At 24.6% G+C, this 14,734-nt stretch overlaps 6 protein-coding genes across 6 annotated transcripts; 1 reads left to right on the plus strand and 5 right to left on the minus strand.

Annotated features, from left to right (window-relative positions):
• Positions 1–2,193: 2,193 nt before the first annotated feature.
• SRAE_2000173200 (RNA polymerase I-specific transcription initiation factor RRN3) lies at positions 2,194–4,017 on the minus strand (the record flags this gene model as incomplete). Its single annotated transcript, XM_024652719.1, has 6 exons — positions 2,194–2,779; positions 2,823–3,375; positions 3,422–3,449; positions 3,518–3,726; positions 3,772–3,904; positions 3,949–4,017. 6 exons carry the CDS (start codon positions 4,015–4,017, stop codon positions 2,194–2,196), a joined length of 1,578 nt encoding a protein of 525 aa, XP_024506267.1.
• A 1,575-nt stretch (positions 4,018–5,592) lies between these two features.
• Positions 5,593–6,122, minus strand: SRAE_2000173300 (Myosin light chain alkali; the record flags this gene model as incomplete). Its single annotated transcript, XM_024652720.1, has 2 exons — positions 5,593–6,035; positions 6,110–6,122. 2 exons carry the CDS (start codon positions 6,120–6,122, stop codon positions 5,593–5,595), a joined length of 456 nt encoding a protein of 151 aa, XP_024506268.1.
• A 799-nt stretch (positions 6,123–6,921) lies between these two features.
• SRAE_2000173400 (Cyclin-like domain-containing protein) lies at positions 6,922–7,956 on the minus strand (the record flags this gene model as incomplete). Its single annotated transcript, XM_024652721.1, has 2 exons — positions 6,922–7,618; positions 7,670–7,956. 2 exons carry the CDS (start codon positions 7,954–7,956, stop codon positions 6,922–6,924), a joined length of 984 nt encoding a protein of 327 aa, XP_024506269.1.
• Positions 7,957–8,094: 138 nt separating this feature from the next.
• Positions 8,095–11,555, minus strand: SRAE_2000173500 (DNA-directed RNA polymerase II subunit RPB2; the record flags this gene model as incomplete). Its single annotated transcript, XM_024652722.1, has 3 exons — positions 8,095–10,319; positions 10,362–11,323; positions 11,362–11,555. 3 exons carry the CDS (start codon positions 11,553–11,555, stop codon positions 8,095–8,097), a joined length of 3,381 nt encoding a protein of 1,126 aa, XP_024506270.1.
• Positions 11,556–12,126: 571 nt separating this feature from the next.
• SRAE_2000173600 (Thioredoxin-related transmembrane protein 2) lies at positions 12,127–13,004 on the minus strand (the record flags this gene model as incomplete). Its single annotated transcript, XM_024652723.1, has 3 exons — positions 12,127–12,207; positions 12,248–12,799; positions 12,852–13,004. 3 exons carry the CDS (start codon positions 13,002–13,004, stop codon positions 12,127–12,129), a joined length of 786 nt encoding a protein of 261 aa, XP_024506271.1.
• Positions 13,005–13,412: 408 nt separating this feature from the next.
• Positions 13,413–14,383, plus strand: SRAE_2000173700 (CD2 antigen cytoplasmic tail-binding protein 2; the record flags this gene model as incomplete). The annotated part of the gene is made up of 4 exons (XM_024652724.1): positions 13,413–13,604; positions 13,650–13,862; positions 13,908–14,281; positions 14,338–14,383. The coding sequence occupies 4 exons, from the start codon at positions 13,413–13,415 to the stop codon at positions 14,381–14,383; spliced, it is 825 nt and encodes a 274-aa protein (XP_024506272.1).
• Between the last annotated feature and the right edge of the window lie 351 nt (positions 14,384–14,734).

The following is a 14,734-nucleotide window of genomic DNA, read 5'->3' on the forward strand; positions in this document are numbered from 1 at the left end:
AATGGCTATTTTAATTAGCCTATATTTTACTTGTAAGAATACATTTTGTATTCATTAAAATTATATTTTAAGACAATGTTATGTGATAAAGTAAAAAATTTAAAAAAAAAACATTCATTTAATTCTTTTTACTAATTGATAAATTTAAAAGTTAATTATAAAGAATTAACTTTTAATATAAATTATTTTTAAAAGATAATCTGATAATGGCAAACAATAAAATAAAAAGTCAGGAAGATCTATTTTAAATAGATAGTTAATTTCATCATAAAATAAATTTGGTACAAATTGTCTGAAGGCAAACAATAAAGTTGATGGAATATTAACAAAATAAAAATAATTGTTTCAATGTAAATTTTTATTTTTTTGTATGCCAATTTTATTAAATTTTTAATGTTTCCTTTATAAAAAAAAATGTTAAAATATTCATTATGTTATTCCTACAAAGTACATTTTTAGATTGTAAAATTTAAATAAATTTTTTTTTATCGTATTGATATAAAGCTCCAATAAACCTTTATAAATATTTAAATTTTTAAGAATTCTTGTTTTAAATTTGAATAATTTATGCTAATATAAAGTAAAATTATACACTAGTGTATACTAATATCTTGTTATCATAATTGCTGCTTAATTTTAATAACAAAAAAGACAACATAAAATTATGCTAAAAATGACCAATTTTTAAAAGTAAAAACATTTTTTTTACAAATAATAATTTATTATTACAAATAATTTATATAATGCTATTTTAAGTTTAAATTATGTATCACATATTTCTATCAAGTCTAAGTTTTTTTTTTTACTCAAAATGAATATGCAGTATTTATAAAGTTTATTTAAAATAGTTTAAGTTTTAAAAATTTTTTTTTATTTTGATTTATGCTTCTGGAATTTTTTTTTAATATTACTATATGTTAAATAGAACATACAGTAATAACTTTTTGTATCTTTGATAAAAAAAAAGGAATAAACATCAAAAATAAGATTTAGAAGTAAAAATTTAAGAGCACATATATAAATTTAAATAAAATGTCATTAGTCGAAAAATGAAGTATAAAAGTAGTGATGAATGAACAATATTTATAATATATTATCATAAACTGTAATATTTGTTGTAAATAATAAATATAAATAATAAAATAATTATTTTTAAAAAAACAATTTTTTTAAATTATAAACAAAATTGTTATCAAGTTTAATTGAAAATTTAGAAAACAAAATTTTTATTTAGATAAATATTATCAATATTTGCAACAAACTTCATACTTTTTTTTTAAAAAATAACAACATTAAAAATTTATGTTTTTAAGTTGTTTAATTACATTAACTGTTAATTAAAAAATAGTTATATAATAAAACATAGAAAAAAATATTACTTACAAGTTTAGTTTTTAATAAAATATTAAAATTTTACATTTTTTTTTTAAAATTACTAAAATTAAATCATACAAAATAATTATTTAAATATATTTATGACAAAAATTTTTTAAAAATAATCAATTATTAGAAGTGTAAGTTTAAGCATCGAGATATAATAAAAATTTTTAACCAAAAGTAAGCTTAAGGAAGCAAAATTTTTAATCTTTTATAGAACTTTTTATCATTAGTTATAAATAGCTTAAATTTTATATAAATGTCATTTAACTAAGAAATTAAATGACGTCATATTAAAGTGATGTAACAATAATTACAAATTTATATTTTTTAAAAACCATTTTTTATGATAAATTCTATTATTTTTAGTATTTTGTGATTAATTTAATTTATCTTCCACTTATTTGTACTTTTTAAAATCATTGTTTTTAAGACAATTTAATATCACAAATATTATTCTGAATTAAACTATAAAAGTATATAATTATCTATATGTATATTTAAAAAGTTGTCCTTAATTAGTTACATAAATTTCTAATAAATTTAAAAACATTATAAAAGCATTTTTTTTATATTAATCAAAAAAAAACTTTGTACTATAGAAATTAGTACAACAATCTTGAATATACTTATTATGTAAAAAAAATTTATAAAAACACTTAAGTTAGTTTTGGTGAAAATTTCTAATTAAAAAATATCATTATATTTAAAAGAATAAAAAAAAAATATTTAAGTATAAAACATTTTTTTAAATAATAAAAACAGTGTGATTATTAATCACTAATAATAACAATAAAAAAATATATAAACAATTAATTAAAATTTCAATGCTAAATTGTTAGAAATACCATCTGTATCATCCAAAAACATGTATTCATCCATTGTATTATTGTCACCGATACGACAAGATTTTACTGATTGGAAGGAAGCATTAATTGAGTCTATTAACATTGATGCTTCTTCTTCAATTGGTGTAAAATGTCTAAAATATTTCTCAAAATATTTTGAACAATGTGGAAGATTTAATGAAGAAAATGGAAATTGTGTTTCAAAAATAGATTTTGTTCGAGAAGAAGATGAAATTAGATGGGAACAATATTCTAGTTGAAGTAACTTGGCAACAACAGAAAATGATACAGATATTTCTGGATCAATAAATTCCAAAGGGTGTAAAGAACAAAAAATAATTTTTGATACATCTAATTTTGCAATATCATCTAAATAGTCACTATCAACAAATTCTCTGTAACGGTAACAGAAAATATATAACATTGATTGAACAATTACATAAAAACAACTATGTTGAGGGTACCCAGCAGTTTTTTCAAAATTTCTATCATCATATCTTTCAATATATCCATGAATCCAATTTGCCATTTCTCGAAGAACTTTCATACATGTACTATAAAAAAAAAAAAATATTTTAAAATAATATAAAAATTTACCTTATAGAGAAATTCTCTAATCTTGTTATAAGATCAGACAAATAAAAACATGCATTATGTGCAATATTATTTGTATTAACAGATTGATTGTTAAGGAATAAAATCCATAATTCTGTTAAAATTGTTGTTCTAGAAGGAGGATGAATTCCACATGCATAGAAATATATAAATGGTACATTTTTCAAACCAAAATGTGGAACAACATGTTGTATAAATGATGGCATTATCAATGCTGCTAAATCTGTTTCTGTATTTCTTACAAATGATTCACCCCATTCTATTTCTTTGTTTTCACTATCCAAAATATTAATATCAAATGGTTGTGAAATATAATTTAATAATAATAATAAACATAAATCAAGTGTATTGCTTAAATTATTGTTACTTAAAGGAGGATATTCTTTTTCATATTCTGTTTTTTCTTTATCATTGTTTACAGCAAGAGTAAAAATTGAATTTAACAAAAAACCATTATTTTTTTCAATAACAGTGTCATTTGTAACACAAATATCCAGTCCAACAAATTTTTCAATAAGTACATTAAATATATCCACTTTTACATACTTTGAATAACTCATTAAAATTATTAAATTTTTTACATAACCAGTAATAATTTTTCCTGACTTTCTATAAAAAGGAAATTGTGAAGACACAATTTTTACTAAAGTTCTACCAGTCAAAGGATTGCAATTTACCATATCTTTAATAGCCTTGTGAATATAATAAAATACTTTTTCTTGATGTTCATTAGAAGGACCAACAACACCACTATTGTTTATATTATCAGTGACAACAGGAGTCAAATATGAAACAAGTTGTGTCAAAATTGGTGTTGTATGCCCAACATGTATAGTTGCCGTTTTTGCTAGAAATTGAATAAAATTTTCTAGCATATCCAATGGGACTAAATAAAGGTTAACTTTTAAAAAACATTGTACAAGTTCACTACAATGATAAGACATTTGATGTGAGGACATTTCAAATTGACTAAGAATTTCTCGTTTTTTTGAATCAGGCCATGAATTAAAAAGAGCAAACTTTTTAATTATATCTTTATATCGAGAAACTGCTTCAGGGACATTCTTAAAAAAAATTTAATCAATTTTATAAAACTAAAAAAACTTACATTTTTATACATTATAAGAAATTCTTCAGAATTTTGCCAAGGTACCCGTTGCTCCATATGAGTCTCCATTTAAATATTAATAAAAAAAAAATAATAATAATATATATATAAATTTATTTTTTAAAAACAAATTATTTTAAAACTATTTTAAAATTATTTCACAATATTTAAATTAATTTTCTTTTTAGGACAAAGCGGAATAAAACAAGTTGGTGGAATATTTATTTAATAAATGTTAAGTATATTAATTTTATAGAAAACCAAAAATTACTACTTCATTTTTTTCAACTTTAATGTAAATTTATATTATTTCGAAATATTTGTATTCATAACCTTATCCTTTGTAAAAATAATTAACTAATAAAAATTTAAAAAACCTTTAATTATTAAAGAAAATTATATATATTACGATTAATCCAATTTTGGTATATACATAAAAAAACTATGGTATATAAATTTATTATTAAAATATAATTCATTTTTTATCATAAAAAAAATTTTAATTTTGTGTTTTTGCAGATTTATCAAATTTCTTTTTAATAAAAAATAAATTGTCAATCACACAAATTGTTTTTAAAACTTTTCTTACTCAACTCTTTGTATATTTCTTAAGATGTTTACTTTTTATTGATAAAGTGTCTCTGATATATAAGTAACATGATCTTTTTAATTTATTGTTTAGTTTTTTTTGTAACTTAAAATATAAAAAAATGATGCATATAACTTGAAAAAACATTTGTTAACTTATCAAATTTACTTTATAAAAATTAAAATAGATGTTAAGTTTAAAAAAATTCTTTTAATTTTGCATAAAAAGTTTTTTGATTATTCAAATTATAAAAAAATAATTAAAAGTAATCAAATACAATTTTTATTAATTTTAAAATAATTTTAATTGATAATAAGATTTTGTCTATTTGCACATACTTTTAAAAATATATTTTTTTAAATTGACTAAATAAATTAAAAAAATAGTATTATATTACTTTTATTATAACAATTTTCTTTTTTTATTAAATGATAATTAATTTATTATTAGTTAGATTAAAAAATATTTCTTACTCTAAGTATTCATTATTTTTTTTATAATGTAAATATAAAAAAAATATTATAATTTACACAATTTATATAATACTTTACATATTTAAAAATTGAAGTAAGAAAAATATATTTGAATGTTAAGTATACATATATCTTAGAAATCTTAAAACAATTCAATCTTGTTTAAGTTTTGATATTATTTATACACTATAAACATTACGTGGGTGCTTGGAAATGAAAATTTATTGTTTGATTATATCGATATACATTATTGATACAAATAATAATGTCTTCTAGATCTTCTCAATAGCTATGTAACTTTAGCTGATATAATATTTGAGATATATATATATATATATAATAAAACGTAATAATGATAATTTTATAATATAAAGCTTTAACATTTAGAACTATCAATTAGACATAGAAAAAATCAATGAAAAATCACATTCTTTTGAAATGTGAAAATATGTGAATACAGATTTTTAACTTTATTTTGGCTGACAAAGACAAAACGACATTGACAATATAAAAAATCAAATTTAGATTACTGAATGAAATAAAGAGACTTTTTTTGATTTGTAGGATTTCATAGATAGATTTTTAAAGATCATCTGGATATGGTCCAGCCATGACCTTCTTAATGAAAGCTTCGTAGTTGACAAGTCCTTCAGCATCAGCAGCATCTTTCAAAAGTTCATCAGCTTCATCAGCAGTTAAACGTTCTCCTAAAGCTAATAATACATGCCTAAGTTCAGTTTTATAGATCTTTCCTGATTCTTCCTTGTCAAATACTCTAAGTCCTTCCAAGAAATCAGCAAATGATCCTACTTCCTTTTCTTTTTTTACTTGTTCGTAAATTGGAAGCCATTCTTCAAAAGTAACTCTCTTAGATCCTTTTTTCATTTCCTCTCCACCATAAGCTTTTTTAACTTGAGCATTGGTTGGTTTAAGTCCACAAGCACGAATAACATCTCCGATTTGTGAAACATCGACTTTACCATCGAGTTCTTCGTCGTAAAGATTGAAAACTTCTTTAAGTTTATCTAAAATATGATAATAATATAATTATATAATAAGATAAATAAGGATAAAATATGATAAAAAAAAATATACTTACCTGCGGATGGCATTGCTACAAGATTGTATAGTGTGAGGCTAAATCAACTGCGAGATGTAGTTGTACTGCAACTTAATAATGTATCAGCCTCTTTCTCTCCCAGCCCCTTGTTGGATATAAGTAAATATATATCTTCTCTGGCTTCTACCTCATAACTCTTAACAGCCTCTCCACATAAAGATCACTTTAAGAATCTGGTTAGTGGAATAATAGTAAAGAATCAATACTAGCTATACAATATCTATCTTAATCTGTGATGATAAAAAGTGTTTCCGCGAACAAAACTCTTCAAATTTTCAACACCCACCAAGTTGATTGGTAGTAAAGACTGCCGTTATTATGCTTTCTATTATAACTCCAATCATTTCTTTAATCTATGGCAAGAATTAAGAATTTTACCTAAGACAAGTTGATTATCATTTTTGTTCTATCACATTTTTCTACAGGCTTATCTAATTTTCACTAATGATAGATAAATATATGTATATACACATTATTATATCTTATAAATTCTTATAATAATTATATACATTTGATGTGGGAAGTTTGTTGAATTTATAAAATCTTTTATTATATATTTTTTAAAAATGTGGTATTATAAAGAGACCAGTATTACAATTATCATAAATATATATATAATATATATATATAAAAAGAAATAAAGAAAAGAATAAAATGATTTTAAAAAAGAAGAGCTTAATAATGTTGTAAAATAAATGAAAGATAAGTGATTATTGCTAACTCTGAAGATAAAAGACTACGAGATCAGTAATGCAATATAAATATTCACTTTTAAATAATTTAATAGAAAGTTATTCATTAACATCGTATCTGATTTTTTTAAAAATAGCATTTGAAAATTTTTCAATATCATTAATTGGCACCATTGTGTTCTTTGAAAGAATATCTAACATATTAGATATTTGAAATTCTGTAAATTTCATTGATAAAGATGCACAATAAATGACACTACTTGCTAACAGTAACCAATCAGACAAAAGACGATTAAAACGTAATTGACCAATATTATCAACAGTATAATTGTAGTTGTTCATTAATAAAAAGTTAAAAATATCTTGAGTATTAAGAAGAACGTAATCTAGTACAAATATACATTTTTGATAAAATAAATCCATATTTTCTTCAAGAAATTGGCAATTATTACATAATACAGCTAGTAATGTTTCAACATAAATAAGTGGATTTTCTCTGTCCCAAAATTTAAATTGAACAGTTAAAACAACTTTTAATTCACTTTTTAAAATTGTATCTTTAGTATATGAATGACCAAAAGTTTGAAGGCAACGTGCTGTATAATCAGATGACAAAAAATCTCTAGAACTAAATGTTTTGAGAGATATTTGAAAACAGGTCATGACACGTAATGTTAATTCTCTTGATACTTTAGCTTCAACATGTTTCCATTTTTCAGAATTTATAGTATCTGATGTTCCTTCTTCAGATTCACATACTGCTCCAAAACAATCTTCAATATGGCGAGATGAAAATCTAAAAAAAAAAACACAATACTGTTTATAAAATTTTTAAATAAATTAATACCTATCAAAAAGAAACATTGCATGATAACGTATCATTGGTTCAATACGTAATCTTGCTGCTATTGTAAAAATATAATCAACATATCGTTTTTTAAAAAAATGATAATCAAATGGTGTGACACTATCAATCCTTGCCAAATTATCTCTTCTCATATATTCTAATGTTTCATTATAAAGTGGAACTTCCTCAGGTGTAATATTATACTTGAATCTTGGAAACTGCCATGTGTAATTGTCTGCATTATCATCAGACTTGTTACGTTTTCTTGATTTACCACTCTCTGACATATATTATCTAAAAATGTTTGTATTTTCTGACATATTTTTAAGATAAATAGTAGAATAACACTTTGACATATTAATTGTTTAAAACAACTAAAAATATTTAATAAAAATAACAAACAAAAACAACAATAAACGGTAAATTTAATTAGTATAACGTTCCGTTTTTAGCTGTGGAACAATATTCATAGATTGTAACTCTTGGAATAATAATTTGCAAGCATAAGGAATTTTAATTGTAGCCATATGACCTGATTTTTTACATTTTTGACACCAAGTACCATAACCTATTAACCCACATACAGAACATACATCAACTTGAAATTGATCAGAAGAAACCATTAACCGTTCCATTAATAGCATTGATGCTCCATATGCTATAAGACAATCTCTTTCCATTTCTCCTAATCTTAAACCACCATCACGAGCTCTACCCTCTGTTGGTTGACGTGTCAATACGGCAACTGGTCCTCTTGATCTAGCATGCATCTTATCCAAAACCATATGTTTTAACTTTTGATAATAAATTGGTCCAAAATAAATGTAAGCTGATAATTGTTGTCCTGTAATACCAGAAGTTAACATTTCTTTTCCTAAATAATTAAAACCATGTTGTGCAAGAGATTCACATGTGTCTTTTACTTGATCACCACCAAATGCAGTACCATAATGAAAACGACCTGTTAATACAGCATTCTTAGAAGAAAGTAATTCCATTAATTTTCCTACTGTCATACGACTTGGATAACCATGAGGATTCATAATAACATCAGGACACATACCAAGATCATTAAATGGCATATCTTCTTGAGGAGATATTAATCCACATACTCCTTTTTGTCCATGTCTACTACTAAATTTATCACCTAACTCTGGTCTTCTAGTCTGTCTTAACTGAATCTTAATTAAATGTGCATCTTCTTCATTATACGTTAATAAAACTCTTTCAGCATATGAAGGAACAGGATTTTTATATGATACAGCAACATCTTTATAACCAACATCAATAGCATCAGATGAAGTATTATATATACCACTACTAACAGTAGGCATAAATTTATTTATCATTACTTGTTTAGAATAAATTCTTGCTCCCGTCCTAACAATTCCTTCAACATCAATTGCAGCATATCTAAATATTGGTTTTTTTGTTGCCATATCAATTGATGGTCCCATCAATTTATCACATAATTGATTGGGATATTTTCTAATAGATGCCTTTGCATGTTTGTATACTAAACAACGACCATATCCTCTATCTAAAGATGCTTTATTCAACACTAAAGCATCTTCAATATCATATCCACTGAAAGACATCACGGCAACAGTAGCATTTTGACCAGCTGGTAATTTTTCAAAATTTGAAAATTCTATAGTTTTTGATTTGACAAGTGGTCTTTGAGGATATACAAGTAAATACATTAATGAATCTATCCTTTTTTGTTGATTATAACCAATTGATCCCATAGCTTGTTTACCCATAGCACATTGATAGGTATTTCTTGGAGATTGATTATGATGAGGATATGGAATTAATCCAGCACAAACACCTAACAAAGTAAATGGTTCTATTTCCATATGTGTAGTATCACTTTTTATATCTTTTTCATAAACAGCAATATGAGAATCATTCATTTCCATAACATCAAGATACTCAATAAGACCATCAGCAATAAAATCATCGAATGTTCTTTTTCCTGTCCTTAATTCATCTAAATGTACCTGTTTAACTGCAGATTCTCCATTTTTTATAATAATATATGGTCGACAAAGTCTTCCACCATCACTAGATATATAAATAGATTTTTGTTGAGTATTAGAACTAACAGAAATAAATTCATTTAAAAATCCTGATCGACGTACAGCTCTAATTGTATCAAGAATTTTTTTTGGTGTTTTTGTTAATCCAACAATTGAACCATTAAGATAAACCATAAAAGTATTTGATAAATGAACAGATCTATAATGAAGACTTCGTACATCTTCTACACCACAATTATATAATACTCGAAGTACTGGATCTTCATCTGAATCAGTTGTAATATGTGCCATTAATGCTAGATTTTTTACTAATCCACAAGATTCTCCTTCAGGAGTATCAGCAGGACATAACATACCCCATTGTGATGGCTGTAAAGAACGTGGTCCGGAAACTTTTCTTGTTTTCTCAAAAGTTGAATTAATACGTGTCATCATACCAAGAGCAGATATATATGATAATCTAGATAAAACTTGAGTAACACCTTTTCTTTCCATTTTGAATCTTTTGATGGTCCAATTTCCAGTAGACAAAGCATTATTTAATCCATTTGAAATCATATCTTGGCGCATATGTTTAACAATATCAAGAGGAGCAGCAAGTGTTTTACCTACAATTAAATTTATTTATATAAAATATAAGAAAAATATACCTAATGAATTATCTGCAACTTTTTTTAACTCCGCATTAAAACGTTTAAACAAATCTTCAAACATTAGAGCAATAAGAGATCCGGCTAACTCAATTCTTTTATTTCCATAAAAATCACGATCGTCAACATCACATATATGCTGTTCAGCTTCCAACAATCTACGAACCATCAAACCAAGATAAATTGATTTCATCTTCATGTCACTGGTAGATGAAGGAATGTGACAAATCATAGAATTTCTTAAGAAATCTAAAGCATCATACTCTTTCATTACAGAAGTACCTGACGCTCCACCATAACTTTTCTTTAATTTCATTTTCGAAGCCAGATATAAAAGAGCTTTTGATTGTGTATTTACATCAGCATTTTGAGCTTCCTCAATCGACGCTGTAAGTGCAGAAATAAAATTATCTTCCTCACCAATTGATGATAAAATATCATAATCACTTTCTACACCCATTGCTTTAAAAATAATAATTATTGGGATGTCTTCAGTCATTTGGTTATGTCGCAAATAGTATCGTCCTTTTTTAGTGGTAATTAATGTTTTACTTTTTCTATCACTAGTTGAACTAAGTACTTCACAAATAAGTTCCTTCTTACTATTGCGTCCTATCATTATTCTGTTTTTTGATAATTGTTCTTGCATTAATACTACCTTTTCTGATCCACGAATAATAAAATAGCCACCAGGATCTAAGGGACATTCTTGTGCTTCAGCCATTTCTTTATCAGTCAAACCTCGAAGAACACATTTACTTGATCTTAACATTACTGGCATTCGGCCAATTGTCAAATTATGTCTTATTACCTTTTGATTACCTCTAGTATATTCAATATCTACAACTATTGGAGCAGAATATGTCATGTCACGAAGTCTACATTCATGAGGAGTAATTGTTTCACTAACTTGTCCAAAACCTTCTTCCGCCTGTGGCATTAAAACACGAATATCTAAATATCTAAAAAAAATTATGCCTTTAAAATAAAAAAAACTTACTTGACATAGAAATACGGAGATGCATCACTTGTTATTTTATTATTAGCTTTTAAAATATTTTTAATATCTACATCTACGAAATAATCATAACTTGCAATATGTTGCTTTAATAATCCTCTCACTTGAAGGAAAGAAGGAATTAAATTCCATTTGTCCTCCAATGACAACTTATCAGAAATATCTCTCTTCATCATAAAAAGGTAAATACCCCTTTATGTTATTTACTATGCCGAAAAAAATATTTCACCTATAATAAGCGTTATAAGAAATATTAATTGGTGAAATGTTACCCCCAAATATTTATTTTTGTATGAACATTACATTTCTTTCTACGTTTAACAATTACCGAAATAAAAAGTTAAGTTAGAAGAATTACGTTTCCAACTAGTAATTGTATTTATAATTTAATAACATTGTTATTTTAATATATTTACGTTCTTATGATTGGATAAACGTGACTTCTATCATTTAAAATGGTATTTTTATAGTTTGTTTTTTTTAATAATAGATATTTTTCTTTTATATTTGTTAAAGTCGCTTTGTTTTTTTAGTATGTAAATCGATAGTTTGTAATTAAATGTTTAATATTTAATTTAAACAGAAATTTTGAAAATAATTTTTTTAAGTTATATATTTATATCAAATATAATGTAAATTAATAAAAGCAGTTAATTAAGTTTAAATGGCAACAGTGATTAGTACTACTTTTCTAGTTCTTCCTGACAAAATAAACTAGATGTTCTAAGCTATTTGTTCATGTCAATCTCAATGTGTTTTAACTTTTTTTGAAGATTCTTTACATTCATTATAAGTATTAATAAGATCCAATTCAAGAATCAAATTTTCCTATAAAAAAAATACATGATACTTGAATTATATAACTAACCTCATTGAAAATAAAAGGCACTGCGCGTTTATTTTGAATTGTTGGTCTTCTAGCAACTTCAACACCACCCTTAAAAATAGATATTGTTGGTAATTGTTTACTTGAGGGATGTGTATTAATTCTAAATCTTTCAGCTTCTTTTGGATAAGTACCAATATCTAATTTTGCAAATCTTAAGTTTGGTAGTGCAAATCTCTCACTTAATTTTGAGAAAACGGGTGTTACATGACGGCATTCTGGGGACCATGTTGTATAAAATTCGACTACCCATACTGTATTTGTATTTTCCTTAATTTTTTTATATAAATCATCTGACCTAAAATATGTAACTTTATCTGATTCGTGATAAGCTGGCTGTGGAAATACTACAATTACAATTGTCATTATGACTACATAAACAATTCCATATAGTAAATCAGCTCTTAAAAAAAGAAAAACATTTGCTGTCTTTGAAAAATTAAAAACTGTTTCTAAATAGTGTAACCAATTTGTAGCTTTTTTACCCCTCCATAAGATTACAACTGCCAAAAAAACAACAATTTCATGTTCTCTCTAGAAAGAGTAATGTAAATTTATTATATGTATACTGTGAATTTAAACTTACAGTGTCTAAAGAGAGATGTTTATCATCATACAATAATCTCCCTACAAAGGGTACCATTTTAGTAAAAATAAATGAAATACTTAATAAAATATTTAAAATATGATGTAGTGTTAGAATATGTTTCAATTCCTCCATTTTTGGCATTGCTATCATTTTGTATAATTCTATAAAACAGTAAAGTATAAAATTGGAACAAAAGTAATTTATATTGGCTTTTATACGGAAAGTAAGAAAGCTACTAAATATAAATTATTGGTATTAATATTTTTGAACTTTTATAAAACACCTTTTGTTACCGACTGTTTAAATAAATACTTTTACTGTCGTCTACAATAATTTACCAAATACTACATAAATTATTAAATATAAATATTGTAATATTAATATTAAAGACGTCATAATAAAATATTTGGGACAAAGTTCCAAAACTATATGCAAATTATGGGGAGGTGTATTTAAGAACGATTCGATTGATATAAATTTTATTACTTGTTTTATTTAATTTATTCAAGTTTTGTTGCAATAAATTTTTGATTTATCAAAATTACTGATATTTTAGATATGTCTAAGAGACAAGTTCATTTTGACGATAACATTTCTGAAAGTTCGAAATCATTAAAACGTCAGAAAACTGATTCCTTTGATAAAGTGGACAGTGGTGACAAAGATTATGATGCTATGTGGAAAAATAAGCATACATTAGATAGTGATGAAGAAGATAATGATGATTATCAGAGATTAAATATGAAAAAGGTAACATATATAAATTGAGAAAATTATAAAAAAAGTATTTCTTAGATTGAAGGTCAGGAAGAAGCTACTATTTCATATGATGGAGATATTAAAATAACTCCATTTAATATGAAAGAGGATGAAGAGGATGGTGATTTTGATATCCATGGAAATTTTATTTTTAAGAAAGACACTGAAGAGTATAAAGATCAATGGCTTGAAACAGTTGATTGGGAAGCTGTTAAAAAACGTGAATCAAAAGGAGAGACATATGAAACTGTATTTTTTGTTTAAATGTACTTTTATTCATTTAATTTTTTACAGACTGATGATACTCCTATTGAAATGATTACTACAGAGCAAAAAAAAATATTGTTTCAGAAATTATTAACCATTTTAAAGCCTAAAGAGGATATTAGTAAAGCTCTTAAAAGATTAAATAGTTCACAGAAACTTAATGCTGCTGAGAAAAGAAAATTACGTTGGGCTGCTAAAAAAGCAGGGAAAGAATTTAAGGATGAATCAGTTTCTACTATTGAAGAACTTACTGAAATTGCTGATAGACTTCTTAATGAAGGAAATACTGAAGCTTATCAAATGACATATGAAATGATTAACACAGAAATTGAAGATATAACTAAAAAGAATGAAAATGCATATGATATGTTTGGAGAAGAAGATGAAGTAGGAGCAAATAAGTAAATGAATTAATCCTATATATATATTATTTGTTATTTAATTTGTATATATATAGGCAAGAGACAAGTTGTGAAAATTATTTATGGTTTTTTAATTTTTAATAAACTTTTCTTGCTTAAAAAATGCACTGGAAAACAAAAAGTGTAATTTTTTTTTTTAAATGATTATGTTTTTATATAGATAATATTGCAACAAAAAAGAACAACATTAGCATTCGTTGAAAAATAATTGTTTAAAGTGATTTTGAAGTGAAGTTTGGTCTGAGGGCAAAGAAAGGTTAAAGGAACAGTTTTTGATACTCACCTTTTGTAAATTTGGTACTTTTTCTCGTGTAATTTGCTGTCATCATTTTTTATATTTCAAGAATGATTAGAAAAATTAAAATGTTTAGAAGATAAAGTTTATGTAAAGATTCATTGGAAGATGATTACAGAAATTTGTTTGTGCTTATC

Source organism: Strongyloides ratti (assembly GCF_001040885.1).
Source record: "Strongyloides ratti genome assembly S_ratti_ED321, chromosome : 2".
NCBI classification, from domain to species: Eukaryota; Metazoa; Nematoda; class Chromadorea; order Rhabditida; family Strongyloididae; genus Strongyloides; species Strongyloides ratti.